Source organism: Emys orbicularis, chromosome 6 (genome assembly GCF_028017835.1).
Source record: "Emys orbicularis isolate rEmyOrb1 chromosome 6, rEmyOrb1.hap1, whole genome shotgun sequence".
Lineage (NCBI taxonomy): Eukaryota > Metazoa > Chordata > Testudines > Emydidae > Emys > Emys orbicularis.
The window spans coordinates 95867865-95890616 of record NC_088688.1 but is presented as its reverse complement, the minus strand read 5'-3'; the positions used below and the strand labels follow the sequence as shown (position 1 = coordinate 95890616).

At 42.0% G+C, this 22752-nt stretch overlaps 2 protein-coding genes across 6 annotated transcripts in view; one reads left to right on the top strand and one right to left on the bottom strand.

The window, feature by feature from the left end:
• Positions 1-5313: 5313 nt before the first annotated feature.
• Positions 5314-11556, bottom strand: LOC135880663 (uncharacterized). The gene is made up of 6 exons (XM_065407013.1): positions 11476-11556; positions 9795-9871; positions 8127-8359; positions 7890-8018; positions 6152-6238; positions 5314-5734 (listed from the first exon to the last, which is right to left on the bottom strand). Exons 3-6 carry the CDS (start codon positions 8351-8353, stop codon positions 5389-5391), a joined length of 789 nt encoding a protein of 262 aa, XP_065263085.1. The 5' UTR covers positions 8354-8359; positions 9795-9871; positions 11476-11556; the 3' UTR covers positions 5314-5388.
• A 48-nt stretch (positions 11557-11604) lies between these two features.
• Positions 11605-22752, top strand: part of PTAR1 (protein prenyltransferase alpha subunit repeat containing 1) — a 49940-nt gene continuing 38792 nt past the window's right edge. For 3 of the 5 annotated variants that reach the window (XM_065406282.1, XM_065406283.1, XM_065406281.1), the window contains exons 1-2: positions 11605-11713; positions 18155-18324. In XM_065406282.1, coding sequence (XP_065262354.1) covers positions 11628-11713; positions 18155-18324 — 256 coding nt within the window. In that variant the 5' untranslated portion in view covers positions 11605-11627. The remainder of the gene's footprint in view (positions 11714-18154; positions 18325-22752) is intronic. The other 2 variants (XM_065406285.1, XM_065406284.1) reach the window with 1 other exon arrangement.

Genomic DNA, 22752 nt, shown 5'->3' with positions numbered 1-22752 from the left:
CATAACAGCTCCTGCAACTTACAAGCATCAGTACTCTATCATGATTCAGCACTTCTAGTGATTTTTAGAGGTATCACTGATTTCCACCCGCATTAGACACTGTACCCAAAAAATGTAAGATATGTCTACTCTGAAAAAAAAAAAAGTGCAATATTAATTTGGGTTCTAACAGCAGTGAAGACATGGCTTTTTAATAGCTTAAATTCAAGTCTCTAGGGGAGCCTGAGTTTGAACGTAAGCTTCTAATGCAAATTAAAAAGCCAAGCTGCTGTGCCTTCACTGCTATTTTAACCTGAGTTAGCTAACAAACACACTTCCCCCCCCCCCCCTTCAGTGTAGGCATATTGACAGAAAAAAAGTTAGACCCATTATTCCACTTGGGGATTCTGACAACATCTACAAACCATTTTAAGATATTTTTTCAAGATTTACATCACCAGAACCATTGGATAGATTTTGACTAGGGCTGTCAAGTGATTATAAAAAATTAATCATGATTAATCACTGTTAAACAATAATAAATACCATTTATTTAAATTTTTTGGATGTTTTCTACCTTTTCAAATATACTGATTTCAATTACAATACAGAATACAAAGTGTACATTGCTCACTTTATTTTTTTTTTACAAATATTTGCACTGTAAAAAAGAAAAAAATAGTATTTTTAATTCACCTCATACAAGTACTGTAGTGCAATCTCTTATCATGAAAGTTGAACTTACAAATGTAGAATTATGTACAAAAAAATAACTGCACTCAAAAATAAAACAATGTTAAACTTTAGAGCCTACAAGTCCAATCAGTCCTACTTCTTTGTTCAGCCAATTGCTCAGACAAAGAAGTTTGTTTACATTTGCAGGAGATAATGCTGCCCGCTTGTTTACAATGTCACTTGAAAGTGAGAACAGGCGTTCACATGGCACTGTGGTAGCCAGCGTCGCAAGATATTTACATTCCAGATGCTGTAAAGATTCATATGTCCCTTCATGCTTCACCCACCATTCCAGAATACATTCTTCCATGCTGATGAAGGGTTCTGCTCAATAACAATCCAAAGCAGGGCGGACTGACGCACATTCATTTTCATCATCTGAGTCAGATGCCACCAACAAAAGGTTGATTTTCTTTTTTGGTGGTTCGGGTTCTGCAATTTCCGCACTGGTGTTGCTCTTTTAAGATTTCTGAAAACATTCCACACCTCACCCCTCTCAGATTTTGGAAGGCACTTCAGATTCTTATACCTTGGATCAAGTGCTGTAGCTATCTTGAGAAATCTCACATTGGTACCTTCTTTGCATTTTGTCAAATCAGTAGTGAAAGTGTTCTTAAATCGAACAACATGTGCGGGGTTGTCATCCAAGACTGCCATAACACAAAATATATGGCAGAATGTAGGTAAAACAGAGCAGGAGACACACAATTCTCCCCCAAGGAGTTCAGTCACAAATTTAATTAATGCATTTTTTTTTTTTAACCGAGCGACATCGGCATGGAAGCATGTCCTCTGGAATAGTGGCCAAAGCATGAAGAGGCATACAAATGTTTAGCATATCTGGCATGTAAATACCTAGCAATGCCGGCTACAACAGTGCCATGCGAACGCTTGTTCTCGTTTTCAGGTGACATTGTAAATAAGAAGCGGGCAGCATTAGCTCCCGTAAATGTAAACAAACTTGTTTGTCTTAGTGAGTGGCTGAACAAGAAGTAGGAATGAGTGGACTTGTAGGCTCTAAAGTTTTACATTGTTTTGTTTTTGAGTGCAGTTATGTAACCAAAAAAAAATAAATCTACATTTGTAAGTTGCACTTTCACAATAGAGATTGCACTATGGTACTTATAAGAGGTGAATTGAAAAATACTATTTCTTTTGTTTATCATTTTTACAGTGCAAATATTTGTAATAAAAATAATAATATAAAGTGAACACTATACCTTTTGTATTCTGTGTTCTAAATGTAAATCAAATATTTGAAAAATGTAGAAAAACTTCCAAAATATTTAATAAATGTCAATTGTTTAATTATAATCTATTAAACATTCTATTGTTTAATACTGCGATTAAAACTGCAACTAATCACAATTAATTTTTTTTTAGTTAATCGCGTGAGTTAACTGCATTTAATCGACAGCCCTAATTTTGACCCTTATGTATGCCTTGAAATACATTATACAGTACTTTGTGTTATCTGACTAAGCCGAATTCTAATTACATAATTAAAGTAATATAGTAGAAAAGTAATACAGAGGTAAGCCTTAAAAGTACACTGTCAACTACAGAGTTTTAAAACTGGTTGAAAAATTTCTGTTAAAAATGTTTTTCAACAGCAAATTGTATTTTTGACTAAATTTTTTTCCTCACAGAAAATTTCAATTTTTCGGCTGAAAACCAAAATATCTTGATTTAGGAATGCTCCTACAGTACCTCCTTGGAGATGTACTTTGGTTGCCTCATGTCCCCATTCTCTTGTATGGGCCACACTTTCAGCCAGACCACACAATGCACCATGGCCAGAGACTCCTTTGATACAATACACCCACTTCCTCTCTCCAAGTAGGAAGACCTCAGTACACCATAAGATGATGAAATGGTCTGACTATGGGTATATAGAGGAGAATGAGAACTTGAGGAGCCCAAACTACAGCTCTCATGAGACAGTGCAGCAGCATTTTTAATTTTTGAATTTCTGCCAAAAATCAAAAGTTTCTATAGAAAGCCTCCTCATTTTTCAACCAGCTCCAGCAAAACCTTTTTAGAAACTTGAAAGTGAAGTGTCTTTCCTTACTGATTATGTCCTTCCTATCTGGCAAATATTGATTCTTCCTACCTTGTATATTTAAGAGACTGACATTATAATGCTGTTTTTTATTTATTTCCTTGTTTATGCGCTAGTATCACTGATTAGTTCAGCAGTGCTTTGTGAACAGTGTTAAGTCCAAATGCTGGAAATCCTTTCAGTTTTATGGAAGTCAATGGGACTACTTGTGCGAGTAATAATTACTTATTTGTTAAAGCAAAATCTGGGCTGCTAGAACCAAACTCTCTCTTCAGATAGCTATGGGCAATTCCAACTGACATCACTGGGAGTTGCACTCCCAGTTCTGAGGGAAGAAATTTGACCTCCAGGTAGTTAACGACTGGAAGCCAATAGTGGACAGCAACATTAGTAAACATTCTTTTTGCGTTAGTCACACAAAAAATGGAACCACAGTTTTAATTCTTCAGAGATTGGTATAATGGATTTCTTTTTAAAAATACAAACTGAAAATCCAATGGATATTTTCAAAGAGATGATTTTTCAGGGAAGTCAAATGTTGGGCCTAAACTATCTAACAGTATGCCTTGAACTTACAGAGTTTTTTAGAGCCTTAGTAAAAAGTTAAGAGTGATAATTACTTATCAAAGCAGAGATTTGAGTGTGTGAATCAGTAACCACTTCTTTGACCATTAGCTGTTCATCCAACAACTTTTGTAATCCTCTTCGAAAGGCTTCCTTCTCCATAAATGGGGAGTTCAGTTGCGTTTTGCGTTTATCCACTATTTCGATAGCTAAAATTTGTTTAGTTTCTAAATCCATGAATGAGTATACACAATACTGTGCAGAGTGGCCAGGGCCATCCATGCGTCCATCTCCTGCACATTAAGAATTAAATAGAAAAGTTTTATTCTGAGAGAAATAAAATCGAGGTTACCTATTTTAATAAATGTAGTAAGAATATTTTTTAAAAAATCAAGGAACAAATTTGGATGAGGTATCCAAAAAACAATTAAGTTTTGAAATGCTTTATTTACCCATAATGACTACTTCCTTCCCATGTAATTCCTCTAAAATGTGTTGCTTCATTCGACACCAGAAGGATTCTATAGTTGGAACAATAAAGTGACGTTGCATTCTGAAGAATGTACTTGCACTTACGAATGTCAACTTCATAAAGTTTGCCATTTGTGAAATTTTTCCAAAATTGTTTCCTGACAGTATGATTGCAGCAGATAAAGCAAGGTCTCCTGCATGCGTCTGTCCTTTTACCAAGGGTTGAGAAGACCATTCAAATGCTATATGTCCTGCACTACATTTCTAGACGTGTTGAATATTAAGCAAAAGAATAAAACAAAAAGAAATAAGTGAGGCCGTGTACTTATTGTTTGCATTATAACAAGCCATAAAACTAAAAATTAGATCTAGAATTATATGGATAGTTTTAAGGAGCACTTTTAATTAAAAAAACAACACCACACTGATAACCAAGTAGCTTACATATATTACTATCAACTCCTTAAAAATGAAAGAATTTTAGAAATCCATTGAACTCATTACTATTTATGCTTTTTATTTACTGTTTACATGTCTCTCAACTGGAACAATGGGGAAAAAAATCAATGAATTCATTTAGCTTCTTGTAAACAGTCACCTTCACTTTCCAGTTCTTAGTGTTGCAACACCAGGGTTTCAAAGAGACTGCAGGAATAATATTTGCTTATTTCATTTTTTTTATTCTGGAAATATTTTTTATTGGTCTTCAGTTTTTTGAAAGCTTGACTTTACAATATATACATTTTGGACCTATTTAAGTATGTCCACTCAATGACAGGATATGATATGTGATAAAATAAAAGACATAGAAAGGGTGTCATAAGGAGGAGGGGAAAAACTTGTTCACCTTAGCCTCTAAGGATAGAGCAAGAAGCAATGGGCTTAAACTGCAGCAAGGGAGGTCTAGGTTGGACATTAGGAAAAAGTTCCTAACTGTCAGGGTGGTTAAACACTGGAATAAATTGCCTAGGGAGGTTGTGGAATCTCCATCTCTGGAGATATTTAAGAGTAGGTTAGATAAATGTCTATCAGGGATGGTCTAGACAGTATTTGGTCCTGCCATGCGGGCAGGGGACTGGACTCGATGACCTCTCGAGGTCCCTTCCAGTCCTAGAATCTATGAATCTATGAAAAGCTCACATCAGAAAACCTAGGGACTCATCCTGCACATCTTTACTCACGTAAGTAGTCCTTACTCATCTGAGTCCTTACTCATCTGAGTCCTTACTCATCTGACTTTGCCTTCTATGACTCATGTAATTCTGGATAATGTGATATTAGTCCTGCCTTAGCATTGGGCTCAACATGATTACTTGAGCAAGTGAGAACTATTGACTACATTAGGATATGCAGAAACAGGCCCGAGGATATTAAAAATAAACACTGAGGTCTCACTCCTGCAATTAGACCCACGTGGGCTGACCTTTGTGGAAGTAATTAATTTCAAAGGGATACTGTGCAGGAGGCATGGGGTTTCATTTAAGTCAGTGAAACTCCACAGGGCTCTGCACATGTTGATCTGATTGCAGGATCAGGACCATAGAAAATTAAACTACTATTAACATATTGAGAATTAGTTAGCGAGAGAGAGAGAGAGAGAGAGAGAGACATTTACAAGGTATATTACTCACCCATATCAAATGCACACAGGAGGAAACAGGCTGTACAGAAATATCAACTTCACCAGCACAAAACATACATTTTGGTATAACAATTTTTTTGGCTAGTTGAAGAAGGGATCGTTCATAAACAATGTGAATTTTTTCATGAGAAATATCCTGGGTGTCATCCAAAGTCATATCACGAGTTGTCTCCTCAAAGGTTTCTATAAAGTCACCTTGTGACCCATCATCACATTCATCTGTTATACCCAATATATCCTCTGCTATAGACACATTTTTCAAGTGTTTAACTGAAGAAAAACTAAACAAATAGAGACAATTAGAATGCATTATAAATATAACACATGAATTAAGACACACTGAGTAATTTAGACCCTGAAAAAATTTGGGTTCAGGTGTTGCTGTTTTTTAAGAAAGGTAAATATAGAAGGGAAAAAAAAGATTTTAGAAAGCCTAATATGAATTAGTTTTTTAAATTTAAATAGGAACAGATTAAAACACTACCCTGCAGAGCTTCAGTGCATGAGAATTAGAAAGCGAAAATTATTATGAGTCAGACCAGTCTAAGTCACTAACAAGCTGTGTAACATTTACAATTAAGCAAACAACTTAGATGGATGGTAAATAGTATATATGACTGATTTATTTAGTACTTCCAGTTTTAATACACTGTTATACCAAATATAGCAACAATATAGTATCTTAAAATACTACTTACCTTTTAGAAAGGTCATATTCATTATCAATAGTACACTCTTCCCCTGAACTGTCTGTAGATTCATCCTCTAAATCTTCACATAGCAATCTGTTAAATAAATGTAGCCAAAAGAAGCAACATTTAATGTAGTGTATCTCTGGAAATAAAATTCTATGTTCCTGAGGTTCTTCACCCTGTAGCAAACCATGGATATACCATATAATCAAGATGCAAGTTTCTCAGCTACTTACATCATCTCATTATATAAAATAATAAAGCAAACCATCCAAAAAACCCACCATGCCTTCAGATGGGAAACATTGGACCTCTGCAATGCAAATTGTACAACACTGAACTTTTAGTATAGACACTTTCCATAGTGAATTCACACATGATTTTAAAGTTTTGGACAAAAGAACTGTACACAGTAAGTTAATGCACAAAAGAGGTCCCGTTCATAAATACTTTTAAGGATAGGAGGGTCAATCACTGAAAAGTGAGTAAATTATAATCCATTAATTGGACAACATAACTATTTATTCTGATCTCTTTTGCACTGAATGTAAATGTGCTATTGCCCAGTGTACTTATAACCTCTCCTTTAAATTTCATTGTCTTATTTGAAAATTAAAATTAGCATATAGAATATTTATGGACTTCCATACAGTTAACTTAAATTTGTAAAATATTATGTAAAATTCCTAATATAATCATAGAAATGTATGTCTGGAAGGCACCATAAGAGGTCATCTTGCCCATCCCCTGGTGCTAAGGCAGGACTAATATCACATTATCCAGAATTACATGAGTCATAGAAGGCAAAGTCCTTCTCTTCTTCTCATGCAAAATGTCCTACTGAGTTGAGGCCTGACTGCAAAGGATAGAGCAACCTCTACTTTCTTGGAAGACACAGCAGAATGGACTAATTATCTAAGCTCAAGGATGGAATTCCAGGCAGGCCTGGTGGCCTTCTGTGACATTTTGCTAGGGAGGTGATGGAGAAGGGAGAGTTACGGAGAGATTAGAGATGTGGGAGAGAAGAAAAAGGACTCTAATGTTCAGTACTTATGTAATTATTTGTATCTTCACAGTGCTGTATAAATCTTTATCCATAGGCTGCATTAGTACAAATTAGGGACTCAGACCTGCAAGCTGCTGAGCTCCCTCAACTTACAAGGAAATTGACAGGACTCATCCTACAACTTAGTTTGCTCAGTGTCTTGCAGGACTAAGATCCTATATCCAACCACTCACACATACATCAACCTAGCTTTGGCCCACAATAGAGCAGCCCCACAAGAGGGGTGGCACTATGGCCTAGAGCAGGGGTTCCCAAACTTGGTTCAGGGCTTGTTCAGGGTAAGCCCCTGGTGGGCTGTGAGACACTTTGTTTACCTGAGCATCCACAGGTACGGCCGCTCGCAGCTCCCAGTGGCTGCTGTTCGCCAGTCCCGGCCAATGGGAGCTACGGGAAGCAGCGCGGGCCAGGCCATTGCTTCCTGCAGCTCCCATTGGCCAGGAACAGCGAACCGTGGCCACTGGGAGCTGCGAGTGGCCGTACCTGCGGACGCTCAGGTAAACAAAGGGTCTCGCGGCCCACCAGGGGCTTACCCTGAACAAGCCCCAAACCAAGTTTGGGAACCCGGGCCTAGAGGAATGATCACATGAATGGGAGTTATTCACTGACAACTGTTTTTTTATTTTTACACAATTTCAGGGAAAAAACAGAGAAAAAAATTAAAAAAAGATTTTAAGTCACCTTTCAGTGCCTGCTGCTAAAGAGGTCTCTGGCACATCCTCTTCTGCATTTAATGTTGAGTTTCCATCTGCTTCCTGTATTTTCACTTTTGATTCCTTGCACACATCTCGGTTTTCATAATTGTCATATCTATATTACAAAATAAGATGAAAGTATCAAAAAGAAACCAATCAGAATAAAATTCACATTTCTCTTTAGATAATGATATTTAATATATAGGACATTTGAATTACTTACAAGTCCAGCAAAAACTTGGCAACTTCAGCATGTGAGAAGACATTAAGTGTTTCCCTAAGTGACATCCATCTTCCTATCTGTTCTCTTATACATATCCTTGATTGAGCCCTTTTTCTCTCTAGACTCTTTCTCCTCCTCTTTTTTTCTAATGGGGAATATATGGTGGGTCTACCAGGTCGCCTTGGTGGTGGTGATGGTGAGGATGAAGAGGATGATGACGACGACATTGCAAGCTTTCAAATGATAAAGCGGACTAAAGTTTAATTTAATAATAACATTCAATTTTAGTCATTACAGGCTACATAAGAGTAGTAAGTTATAATTTTTGGAAAATGACAACAAAATACAATAGGTTTGTGGTGTAGTGTTAAGGTTAAAATCTTCATTTATAGCCAAGTTTTACCCTCAGATAAGTGAGCATAACCCCCTCTGAAGTCCATGGGAGATATACATGTATATTGGAGGGCACAGTTTAGCCCTCCAATATAGGGTTTTAGGTATTAGATTGGATATTAGAATAACAAATGTATAAATTGCTAGTTTTACATATAAATGAGCAAGTGCACATTAACATGACTGTTGCTCGTTTGTATGTCAAATTAAAGAACTGAAGGGAAGGGAAAAAACAGTTAATTATTTTAAAACAACAGTAACCAAAGATTTGAATGTAAAGCATATTAAGCTGTGTTAAAAGTTCTTATGTGCACATTACACCTAATGCCTCTCTCCTGTAAATACTTATGCACTTGTTTAACTTTAACTTGAAGTCAATGGGATTATTCACACATGCTTAACTTTAAGTGTGTGTTTGCAGGATCAGGTCCTGGCACTTAAGAATATTTTTGGAGTTCCAAAGTAGGGTAGCCCATCATGCTAGTGTCTGTGTGTATGCATGACCTGTATGGGTTACTGACTTGAGTGAGCAACTGGACTGGCCATTGAACACCAGCAGAAAAGGAAGGAAATTAAATTTAGTCACAAGTGATCTCAACTCCAAGTGGACAATGCAGTCAACATTGTATATCAAGTGTGAAACTGATTCAAGTGCTACCATGCCAGGGCCCAAATGTTCTCTCTCAGGATCTGAATAACTCTAAATACAATGAGTTACTTGTATCCTGCAGCAGAAGGATGGCTTGGAATGTAACACAGCTCAAGGCAACGAGAAGATAAATAACTAGGAGGTGAAAATGAACCATATTAAAAAGCAAATGTATATGCCTTTTATATTAATATTAATGACATATTCTCAAATTCAGACAATGACAACACTTAAGCCTAAGATTTTTTGAGAGGCAATAAAAAGTAGGCTGAAACATGACATCTGGTAGGCCTGTGGTAGTGTAGGTTTGCTTGTTTATTGGGTGTTTTTTGTTTGCCTATGGAAATTGTTTTCGCCAATGAAAATCTTGGAGTAAAGAAAGTTTGTCTGTGACTACTTATTAAGAATCCCAGAACTCACACTATTTGGCTGTTTTGTGATAATATTTTTTACTTATGTATACCAAACTGGTTTTTCTGGTTTGTGTTTTGGATAATGGTTTATATTTTTGAGACATTTTTAAAAATGTAGGCTTTAGGTTTAGGATATGTTTTATTATAATGTTTTAGGTATTCAACATCACTTTCATGCATGCAATTTATAATATTTTTCAACATTGTACTTACAGAGAAGATGGATTGTATGGGAGCTGCATGCAAAGTGACCACAGGTAAAGTAATGCTTAGTGTTATTTACACCATACCTTGAACAGGGGGAAAAAAAAAAAAAAAAAAAAGCATAAAATATTTTTAAAGTACAATTTTTTTTAAAAGAACAGAGATAAAACGCCATCGAAAATCCCACCCCTCTAATATTTAATGGACAGGGCGAGCAAGAAGAGAGTTTAAATTCTGAGTCTGTCATGCACAGAACAGGTCCAACAGTAATGTTGCCTTCTGGTGATGTCTGTCATAGCAAAATATATTAAGATTCTAGCCTGTAAAAATTATCAGGTTTTCTCTTTTTTCATAAAACGGCTAGTATTTTCAATATATTTTACTACAGCAACCAATGAATTCCTTCCATGAGTAAATATCATTGTGATGCCAAAATCACGTGATCCGCAATCCAATCATTTCTCTCACTATAGCCCACAGAGAAGTAAACAAAAGGCACTAGTTTGTTTCTATTACATCCCAATAAAATGTTTCATATTTTCCAAGTTAAGAATAATATAGGAAAATAAACTTCATCGTCAAACTTTAAAAAAAATTGAAAGATTACAAACATTATTTGATATATTTGGTACCCTAAGTAAGATTTTAAAGTGACAGATTTACCTAGCTCAGGGGTTCTCAAACATCATTGCACCGCAACCTCCTTCTGACAACAAAAATTACTACATGACCCAAGGGGAGCGGGAGAACAGGACCAAAGCCTGAGCCGAAAGCCAAAGCCTGATCATCAGTCCCAGGTGGGGGAGCCTGTAACCTGAACCTCGCCATGGGCTTCAGCCCGCAGTGGTGGGGCTGGGCTTCAGTCCCAGCAAGTCTAATGCCAGCCCTGGCGACCCCATTAAAACAGGGTGGCGACCCACTTTTGGGTCCTGACCCACAGTTTGAGAACCACTAAGTAACTATTTAAAAGAATTCTCAACTAGAAGCATCATCAGGGCCATTTAAAGTCAGCAAAATAGGCAGACCAGCCAAGTCATATTTTGAACTAATTGTAAGGGCATTTTCAGAGGGGTCTCACTTTAGCGATGAAGATGTTTGCGGATTATATAGCTATGATTCCCCCCGAATCTCCTTTAAACAGCTTGGGAAATAAGACCCAAAATCACAAGCCTGCGTGTGAAACAAAAACCAGCACGCACGAAGCAAGCGTTACAAGAGTCGGGGGGCCTGCTGCAAACGCTTATGTTTGTGCTCATTAACCTTACCCACGCGAGCTAGCCCACTGATTTAAATGGGACTACTCATGTTTGCAAACATAAGCACATAGATGTTTGCAGCGCAAGGGCTGCAGGGTGCGCCGCATCCCTCCTTCGGAGGAGGCATGGGATTTGGCTTTTAATTGTCTGTACAAGCTACTATAAGGCCGCATCCTCTCAGGTAACCGTCTCCTCCGGATCCCCGCGTCAAGCCGCCACATGCCCTTGTCTGTGCGGTTGCAGTGTCAGGCTGGTGCAAGGGCGAGCTCCACCCCAGACACGCTAGGCACACTCGGGGGAGGCCCGCAGGCTCAGGATGGTTGGCGGAAGAGCCCAGGCGGTTCCGCGGCTCTTTTAAAGCCTGGTTGCTCTGATTGCGGCCGTTGGAGCGCGGAGGCGACGGCGCGCGGGGGAGAAGGGCGGAGGGGGGTAACCTGGCTGAGTGCGGCGAGTCTGCCTGTCCAGCCGTTGCTGCCGCCGCCCGGCCGGGGTGGCCGCCGTTGCCAGGGAGCGGTTCGTTCCTCCTCGCTGGGCTGCCGACCCGGAAGCGCTTTAGCCCAGCCTCGCTCGGTGGCGGGGGCCGAAAATGGCCGAGTCCCCGGAGGAGGTGGCGGTGCTGGTGCAGCGGGTGGTGAAGGACCTTAACAACGCCTTCAAGCGGAACCCCCACATGTGAGTGCGGCTTGGGGACTCGCCGGGCTGCGGGGGAGAGGGGCGGCTGCCGGGCTTCAGCTTCCCCGGGGCAGCCCCCCAGGGGCTAAGCGGAGACCCCGGCGCCGACTTGGTCTCCGCTTGTCCCGTGCGGGGTAGGGGCAGCAGTATCCTCAACTCTGGGGCCGCTGCCTCCCCGGCCGGGGACAGCGCTCTCAGCAAAGGGGGGTGAGCCGCCCCTCTCGCCAGCCCCTCGCCCCGGCGTGGGACGAGCACCCCTGGCTGGGACAAACCAGCCGGTGAGACTTTCCCTGCTCCAGCATCTTCTCAGCGAGGGGCGCTGAGCGCTTCACAGACACCCTTGCTGACGCCTCTCCCCACCCCCGCCGGGGAGGTGATCCGAGCACGGCAGCTGGGGAAAGTGGGCTCCAGAGGGGTAAGGACCCGACTCCAGTAGTCCCTGTCTCGCCCAAGGTCGCACAGATGAAGTCAGCTGTGGCTGGCCTCTGGATCTGTTGACTCCCCGAGGCGCCGGCCTTAATTAGGTTAACTTCTTTCGCAGTCATGTAAACTTGGCTTATGGCATCAGTTTCGACATACCTAAGGTCGGTAAGGTTAAAGGGACACTGTCCGGTTATTATTCTGATGACTTTCCTAACCTCGGTTATTAAAAACATCTCTGATTACTGAAACAGGACAAATTATAAATATTTAATTTTTGCATCACTATTTATGCTTTTTGATTTTTATTTATTTATTTGCTCACCTTGGATAGTAGAGAATTATCTCTTTGTTCTGGGATTGTGTGTGGCTCTTACATACCATGATGATAGGCACCATATAAAAATCATACATCTTTCCACTGTTGTTTTTTAATCTGTTGGATTGACAAGGTCTGTTGGACTGTTTCACCCCAGTACTGCACATTATTTGTAAACGCAATATGGGAGAATTTATTTGTGTATTAAGGGGGGGAAAGTCTTTCACTGAATGGAGATATATATATGAGAGTAAATGTATGGAAACATTCCTTTTAATGTTAGATAATGTTAAAGAAATCTAAATTTTGAAATGACTGTGCCTCCTTGAGGCCCCAATCCTGTAATGGACTCTACCTGGCTCAGGGGTCCCCTTACGTAGCATTTATAGTAGGATTGGGGCTGAAGCTCTGTGTAGCTCAAAAGCCAGTCTCTTTCGCCAACAGAAATTGGTCCAATAAAAGATACTACCTCACGCTCCTTGTCTCTCCAGTGTCCTGGGACCAGCACGGCTACAATAACTCTCCTCTAGGTGACAGAAATCCTTAGGATTGCATAAATGTGGCTAGCTGCCTTGGCAGGTAGCCAGGCTTTAAACCATAGCATATGGGTGCTGTCAGAAATAAGCCTTTTTAAAACTAGATTTAGCCATACACTTTCCCTTTAGGGTTGTGAGGCATAATGCACAGTAAACAGTCAATGTTTGTGTGCAGCCTAAAGAAGGGCTTTTGCTTCTTTTCACATTCTACGCTGTCAAAACTCCCTTTGATTTCAGTGGTAGCAGACTCGAACTCTTTTTCGTTAAGATGTGCTGCTGTTGCCGTCTGCCTTCATGGAGAAAAGTAGGTTAGAAGTAAAAGTTTGTGTGCCTTGATACTGACCTAACATAGCATGCTTAAGTGTGATCCCTGCGGGTCAGGGTAGATACTTATTGGTGGGACAGTGTGGGAAAGCTGCTGCTGTTATAACTGTTCTATAGAAAAACAAGGGACTTCTGTGCCCAAGACTGTCAAGCTGGGCTTCTTAAGGTGAACATAGGCACCAGCTGACATGGTTCACAGATGCCCCTCAAAGCGTACCCCTTCTGCCATGAGAAGGAGACCCTAGCACATGCTTACCTCCAGTCTGCTAGGTTGCAGCCCATCCTCTGACTCCTCCAGAACCTTCTGCTGAGATTCTGGTTTCCTTTTTCTTCGCATCTCTGGGTACTCCATCCGTGGCCCCACCAAGTCATAAGACCTCAGTTCAATCTTGGCACTGGCCAAGATAACTCCCTGGACTAATGGATGGGTGATGCTCAACAGGGTGGGTGATCAGTGATTGTGGGGGTCTTCTTTCTTTTCCTACCCTTTTCACACATTTGGGCAGAGTTCCTCTGGACAGTGTCCACCAACTCCTTCACAGAGCAGTGACGCTGTCCAGGGTTCTCTGCTTCATGACCCCAACCGGTACTCTTCTTTTGAACCTTTGATCCTTACACAGTTGAGTGGATGGGCCCTTCATTCTGGGTAGGTCAACACCCACCCTCTCGAGAATTCAGGTAGGCTTCTTGGGCACTAAATTCACTAAGAGACAATAAAAAGTAAAGTTCTAAGCTGAATGTAAAACTGAGTTGTTGTCTCTCATATTGGGTTTTTAATTAATTAGGAGGAAAAAGTGGTGTTTTTTTTTGTTTGTTTTGTTTTTTTAAGGCAAACTGACTTTTTATTTCTTAGGTAATTAAAAATCCAACCTAAGACTCATGTTGACTTGTCTTGCTGAGTCAGCCTCTTTTTTTTTTTTTTTTTTTACTGAAATATAACTGTCTCTGCATGTTATGTTCTATTCTTGAGCATCTGTATAACTTGTAAAATGTATTGCAAAATTTCTTTGGCTCCAGACATACGAACACTTAAACTTGTGTATGACATTACTCACAAGTAGTTCCATTGAAGCCAAATGGGGTTGCTCACATCAGCAAAATTATGCATCCACTTAAGTGTTTGTAAGACTAGGGTCTTAGTTTTTACAAAGAGGTGTCCTGTCCAACAATCTTGGTGATGTAGGGCAGTGGTTTTCAAACTGCTGGGTCGCGGAATGTAAGGCACTGGGTCACAGCGGCTCTGGTCAGTGCTGCCGAAAGGGCCATTAAAAGTCCCGTCGGCGGTGCTGCACGGCTAAGGCAGGCTAGTTCCTACCTGTTCTGACACTATGCTGTGCCCCAGAAGTGGCCAGCAGCAGGTCTGACTCCTGGGGAGCGGAGGGGGGGCACGGGGCTCCACGTGCTGCCTGAGCACAGGCTCTGCACTCCCATTGGCCGGTGCCTGCGGGCGAGAGCCACGCAGAGCCGCTTGTGCGCCTCCACCTAGGAGCCGGACCTGCTGCTGGCCACTTCCAGGGTGCAGTGCGGTCTGCGGTGCCAGGACAGGCAGGAAGCCTGCCTTAGCACCCCCTCTGTGCTGCTGACTGGGAGCCGCCTGAGGTAACCCCGTGCCCCAATCCCTAGCCCTGAGCCCTCCAAACCTGGAGCCCGTTCATGCACCCCTAATCCCTGGCCCCATCCCAGAGCCTGCACCCCAGCCCTGAGGCCCTCCCACAGCCCAAACCCCTCATCCCCCAGCTCCGTTTGGTTGCAGGCATCAACAGTTTTCTTCAGTCCCCCCCCCCCCCTTAACCGCCTCTTTTTCCATACTAAACATACCCAGTTCCTTCAGTCGTTGCTCATATGGCTTGTGTTCCATCCCTTTGGTCATCTTTCCAGCTTCTCTACATCCTTTCTATATAGTGGTGACCAAAATTGGACACAGTACTCCAGCTGAGGCCTAACCAGCACAGAGTAGAGCGGTACTATCACTTCCTGTGACTTGCATGCTGTGTCTCTGTTAATGCAACCTAAGATTGTAAACTCTAAAATGAAGACACGGGTATAATTTGTGAAGTCACTTTTTAAAAAACAAACAAACAAAAAAAGGCAAAAATAGTTAAAACTTAAAAATTGGACGGTAACAGGCTGTGAACCCAGAGATAGTGGAACCTAGTGATATTCTAACAAAAAGAGCTCACAACCTTTAATGGGCAGCAGGTTTAAAACAAATAAAAAGAAGTTGTTCTTCACACAGCGCACAATCAACCTGTGGAACTCCTTGCCTGAGGAGGTTGTGAAGGCTAGGACTATAACAGGATTTAAAAGAGAACTAGATACCCTTCCTAGCTAATAGCCATTAATGGACTTAAATTCAGGTTAAGGAATGGTGTCCCTAGCCTCTGTTTGTCAGAGGGTGGAGATGGATAGCAGGAGAGAGATCACTTACCTGTTAGGTTCACTCCCTCTGGGACACCTGGCATTGGCCACTGTCGGTAGACAGGAGACTGGGCTGGATGACCTTTGGTCTGACCAAGTATGGCCATTCTTATGTTCTTATGTAACCTTGCTTATAGCTGTTTCCGTTGCTTCACGCTGAGCTCAGGTCTACAAAAAGTTAAGTTGACCCAGCTATGTCTTTTTGGGTGTGAAAAATCCATGCCCCCTGAGCAACTTGGTTAAGCCAGCCTAATCCCTGCTGTAGACAGGGCTAAATTATGGAAGAATTCCATGAACCTAGCTACCACCTCTTGGGGAGGTAGATTAACTATATTGACAGGACAATCCCTCTCACTGTTGTAGTAAGTGTCTATGCGTAACTGTAGCGTTTCAAGGGAAGGAAGTGTTTTTTAGAGATGGAGGATCTATGATTAAAAATTTCTTTGCAAATGATTTAATAGCTGTTAAAAACACTGTGATTTTAGTAATGTCCAACTTGCCTTGTAGTTATGAAGAGCATTCAACTCATCACGTTGAGATAGATGGGAGTTACTCAGACATTCACTTATTCTTTTAAACTCTAAAACAGAAGAAAAAGTCTCCTATTCCCACAATTAAACAAATACAATGGATTAATGAAAAGAGACCCTAGTTTCACCACTTGCCTGCCTGGAGGCTGCCCAATCAGAGAGCCAAGAAGCCTGGGCGGCTGGCCTCTGCTCCCAGCTGGGAGCGAGGAGCAGAGAGCCTGGGGGGGCAGTTGGGCTCCCAACAGTAAGCTGTGCTCTCACTGCCCCTGCTCAGATGGTGGAAGTGCTCCTGCTGAGGATGCACATCTCTGACAGAAGGAGGATAGTATGGACATCAGCCACTGCAATAATTGCTGCAGTGGCTGTAAGTGGACCTAATATTGGTCGACTTAGGGCTGTAGTGTAGACATTCCCAAACTCTGGATATCCCTTCCAATATTTAAAACTTGCTATAATCTACAATAACACTCAGCTGCTTAAATTGATGGCAGTTTAGTCTACTTGCCTTCCAAAACACAATTTCAGACTTACCACAAGTTAGAAGAATTAATGTAGCTTGTATAGTTATTGGATAAACTGATTTTAAATTGAACTGTAATTTTATTCAGTTCTTTATACTGCCATCCATATATTTTACACATTTATTTGCTGGTCTGCATTCTAAACTTGGTATGTCTCATACTCGCTTATTCATCCGTGAACAAGCCCTACCTGTTTGTTAAATACAGTATATAAAGTAGTCTTGCAATTCTGTTTGATGAAAGTGTTTTGTGGAGTGGCTGGGAGGTTGAGTGAATAAATAGGAGTGTCGTCTTTTTTTTTTTTTTTTTTTTTTTCTTTTCTTCTCCCCTCATCATGGTAAAAGGGGGTATGTAGGGGTTTTGGGGGGTTTTTTGAGCATAGGCTGGTAAACTTGCATGACAGGCTTGCAAGGTTTATTAAGTATATCTTGTCCGAATGAATAAATGCAGTAAATAACTTGGTCTCCAGCTGAAGCCAAGAATATATATCCCTCGATGCAAGGTTGGGAAAAGTTTGCTCAAGGGCCACATCTAATTTTCATATACTGGAACAGAGATGCAGCCTGTGGAGACTACACACTCCAGGATGCAAAGCTTGATCCTGAATCAAGTTGCCTAGCTAGATCACTTCAAAGATCTGAGCTGCCTAGCACTTCCCCCTAAAAGATAAGGGGATAGCTACGGGCTCTGTTGTAGATGTCTGAGGTCCTCACATTGGCAACCACTGCCTCTTACTTAATGTAGCTGGTAAAAAATTTACCCCATTGCCCTCTTCATAGAGTCTGAGGGTATGTCTACACTGCCGCGCTAGTTCGGCGGCTGGGGATCGAAGTTCCGGGTTCGATTTATCGCGTCTGGTGTGGACGCGATAAATCGAACCAGGAAGTGCTCGCCATCGACTGCGGTACTCCAGCTAGACGAGAGGAGTACCGCGGAGTCGACGGGGGAGCCTGCCTGCCGCGTGTGGACCGCGTCTGAACCGCGGTAAGTTCGAAGTAAGGTATGTCGAATTCAGCTACGTTATTCACGTAGCTGAATTTGCGTACCTTACTTCGACTTGGGGGGTAAGTGTAGACCAAGCCTGAGAGAGATTTTAAGAAGCTTATTTGTTAAGTTAATTTTACTGCATGAGGCATTTAGTTAGGAAGGCATATTTAAGTGGGATGTCTGGGAAGCTTCCAGGTTATGTTTTCTCACATCTGAAGTTCAAGAACCAAGAAGGCGGGCAGAGGTAAAAGACATAGAAATCAGAAAAGGGGGGAAAATATGGGCCAAGTGGAATGGGAGAAGTGGGCAGACTGTTAACTTTAGAGTAATAACTGGTAAAAGCAAATAAGTAGTCTAATTATATTTTACTTGTGTTTATTTTTAAGAGATGAAATTGGGTTAATACCCTGTCCTGAAGCCAGGTATAACCGGAGCCCTATAGTCCTCGTAGAAAACAAGCTTGGCGTGGAGAGTTGGTGTGTCAAGCTTCTTTTGCCATATGTCCACAACAAACTCCTCCTCTATAGACAAAGAAAGCAATGGCTGAACAAAGATGGTAAGTTACTTGGTTGACTGAATTCCTGTATGTTTCCTAGTATATAGTTTTTGATCATCTCTGATACAATGCAGTCCACTTTAAATGTATACTTGGTAGTGTATTGGAATAACCTAGTGAAATGGGGAGGGGGAGAGGAAATTGCAAGTTGTTTCTACCTAGTTGAGATTCCAACTCATTTTTTGTCCCCAAGCTGTAAGTGGTGTAGAGAGAAGCTATTCCTTTGCCTAATTCAGGATAAATGTTACTGTGTTTAGAGGGAATTTTATCTAACTCTCCTTGGTCAGAAGACTGGTGATATATAGCTCTTGGTGGAAGAGGAGTCAGGGATTTTCAAGGCTTATAGGACCCAAGGGGGAAATCATTTATATAAACAAATTGATATTCTAGAGCTCCTGTTTACTTTACTAACTCACTTTCGCAAATTTCTAAAGATATTGCTGACTTTGAATAGTGTTCACAGCCCTTTCCCTAAAAAGGATGTTAAGTTCTGCTTCATTTGTGGGAGTGTCACAAGGTGGTCAGCATAATTTAGAGAGGAGGGATAGCTATGAAATTTGACAAATGACTTTTATGGATAAAATCACTGTTTTTCTGTAAAACAAAGTTGTGTTTGATGTAAGCTATGGATGAAGGGTAAGATCTGTCTAAGCAATGTGAAATTTCCCATTGTTATTCCACTGAAACATAGACTTGTCTCTCTGTGAAAAACTGAAATACCATATACCTCTTATAAATGGACTGAAAACTCTGTTCAGTAGATTGGTACAGCAGCATGGATGTTACCACCACAAATCTATTGCATTGTGGAGGGGTGGGTGGGAGAACCTCCTTCGAGTTACAGGATCATGCTAGTATCAGAGGGGTAGCCGTGTTAGTCTGAATCTGTAAAAAGCAACAGAGGGTCCTGTGGCTCCAATACTTCTGTTAGTCTTAAAGGTGCCACAGGACCCTCTGTTCCTTTTTATAAGATCATGCTAATATACTTTTAAAATGTGAACAAGAAAGGAAAGGAGGACTGTGTTGAAAATGCTTTGCTACAGTGGCACGAGAATACTCAAACATCTTATAGGTCTATCATCATATCACCTATGATATGACGATAGACTTATAAGATGCACCCTTTCCTGCCCCAAAGCCGTGGAAAATAGAAGTGTGTTGCAGCATACCCTCACGGCCAATGGATTTGAGCTGTTTCAAACCAAAGGGTACATTGAACTCCAGAGTCCGTGGCCCCTCACAGATCGTGCCTTGCTATCAGCATCCTCTCAGTTCTGGTGATTGTAGCTGTGACAAGATTACATGGGCACAAAGGCAACCTTAGGTAGGTTCTGAGATATTTAGGGCTTTTTTTAGGTTAAAACCATTACCTTTAAATGACACTGGGAAACCAGGAGGCAGCTGATGCAAATCCTAGAATGCAATAGTGGTCTCCTAATGAGAGATACCACTTACTAAGTGAGCTGTTGTACTCTGCACCAGTTTGAGTTTCCAGGTAGATTTTAGATGTATCCCCAAGTAGGGTTTGCCTAGATTAGGAAAGGACATCTATATTCGCTAGTCCCAATTTTTCACTAGTGTAGACACGTCTTGATTTAGGTGGTTGAAGTCCACCGTAAGCGCTCCATTATTTATGTTTTACGTGAGGTGTAGAACTGGTTGTCTTCAACCTAATGTTGGCATGTTAGTCCCTTTTGAATTGCTAGCTCTCACAAGAGATATATATATTCATTCTGGATAATATGAAGGAAGATGATTGAGCCTTCTGGGACTCTGCCTGTGAGCAGTCTAGAGATGGAGGATGATGCCCATAATTAGGGCTCTGTGTTTGTCACAGAGGTCACGGATTCCATGACTTCCTGCGATCTCTATGGCTTCTGCAGCGGCCACTGTGGCTGACCTGAAGACCACCCAAGCAGCTGACCCTGGAGCCAGCTGCTCAGGCAGCCCTGGGGACAGCCACACCAGCTGCTGCTGGCGCAGCTCTGCAGCCAGCCGCACCAGCCTCTGCTGGAGTGACCCTGGCCCCGCTGCACCGGCCCCTGCTCTGGCAGCTGGCTCCAGGGACTGCCCTAGCAGCAGCCTATGCAGCTGGTCCTGGGGACCACCTGAGCAGCAGTCCCAGGGGCAGCCAGAGCAGCTGCAGCTCGGCGGCTCCCGGCAGCGGTCCTGGGGTAGCTGGAGGAGTAGCAGATGGAGCAGCTATTGGCTTCCTGAGGCTCCCTCCCTCAGCGGTGGGCAGAGTAGCCACTGACCCGCTGGGCCTTCCTTCCAGCAGCAGGACCCCCAGGTCTCCCCCTGACAGTGTCCCCTTCCCCCCCCCCCCCCATCCCCCCCGCTATGATTCAGTCGGGGTATTTATGGTATAAGTCATGAACAGGTCACAGGCTGTGATTTTTGTTTTGTTTCTTTCTTTCCCGTAACCCGTCCATGACTTTTACTGAAAAATACCTGTGATTAAATAGTAGCCTTACCCCTAATGACTCTTCAAGTTTATTTGGGGTGGAGGGGGGAGGGAACCTGACCTATTTCAGAACATTTCAGTTCACCCGTAGTCTCTGGCAGGTGGAACTGGACTATTTTGTGAACAATGGCATTACATGCCAAAAATATATCTAGCAGAATGAGTATGCGTGTACTTTTCTTGTCTCTGGACGGGGGAAGCTATCTATCAGAACAGCAGGTGCCATCTCTGTCAGGTTTCAGGCCAGGTTACTGTGCAGAGGAATCTGTTGTACTGGTAGCTAACAGTCTACCAGTGTCTGTAGTGCAGTCTTTGTGACATCTGCAGGGTGACAGGAGTCAAGGCATGTCAGTACTTGGAGTTGTCTTGCCACAACTTTCTATATACTCTATAATCAGAAATAGAAGATTTGATATTGTTCAAACAAAGTGATGGTTTCTTCATCAAAGGCCACATAACCTCCTTAAAAAAAGGCTGGCAATATGCTATCTCTAAGAAAGACACTGACAGTTTCCACCAGTCATGGACCACATTCTGTCCTGATGCACAATGAGTTCATTGTTGCTGTATAACCGCAGCCCCACTACTGATACCCAATTCAGTTGGCAGGTTATTGCCCAGAAAGAACGTTCTTCCAAGCAGCCAATAGCATTTAATACAGTTCTCATGATGTGCTGTTGGGATCAGGTAAAAGCATCTGTATTTGTTTCTGAAAAATGGGCTTTCACAAAGAAATACCTGCTTTTGTTCCTGAGCTTGAGACTATTGTGGCTTTAGTTGATTAGAATTAGGGAGACTGGGCTCCTTCCCCACTGGTGCAGTAGGCTAATCATGACAGGGATGCAAGCAGGGCCGGCTCCAGGGTTTTTGCCACCCCAAGCGGCGCGCCAAAAAAAAAAAAAAAAAGCCGCAATCACGATCTGCGGCAGCAATTCGGCGGGAGGTCCTTCGCTCCGTGCGGGAGTGAGGGACCGTCCGCCGAATTGCCGCCGAATAGCTGGACGTGCCGCCCCTCTCCGGAGTGGCCGCCCCAAGCACCTGCTTGGCAAGCTGGTGCCTGGAGCCGGCCCTGGATGCAAGGAGGCACACAGACACGCAAACTTGAGCAAGCAGGCTGTTTTTCCCAACCCAGAGATGGAGGTAACTGGGCTCAATGGAACTTTCCAAAGATTGAAAGGAAAGATTAAGGTTTAGGTAAGGGAATATATGCATATAGGGATTTTTGCTCTGCATATTACTTACGTTTGGGTGAATGAATAATAAATGGTTTGTTCTGAAGAAGCTGTTTTGGGGTTATCGTAGTCAGCTTGCTGGTCACAGGTCCCCAGAGGGGGGCTTACAGGTTCCAAACATGAAAGCCCCAATGGTGTTAACCTGGTTAGGAAATGGGGCTGCCACCCAGAGATCTAGTCCCAGAGTGGTTGGACTGCAGGGTTCCATCCTTTTGAGACAGTGCAGAAAGTCACTCAAAAGGAACTCTGAAAGATCTAAAATGTAGCTTGCCTGGTAACTGTGACATCCGTGTAATGCTGTTTGGCAATAACAAGATCTGGATCATTTCCATGGGTGCATTAGGATCCCATTTAGTTGCTACTGATGCATTCAGATCTGATAGAAACCTATGACCATATCTGATCTCAAATTCTCAGTTTGAGAACTCTTCTAAAACTCAGTAGAAAACCATTTTATGTTTTGTATTTAAATTTTAAGTCTCTCATGGTGTCAGAAACGAATGTGCATTTGAGGTAATAACTGACTTAGATGGACTAGTCAGAACATTGGCTTATCATACAGGCACCGGTGTGTGTGGATTGTCTGGCAGGTCCTTCACATGCAGAATTTCCTGATTGGACCTAGATTGTTATAGAAAAATCCTGCCCCAGAAAAGCCACAACAGACAGACAAAAGGCTTTCTACATCTGTAGTCCAAATTAAACATATAATGCAATACTTGTTTCATTTTT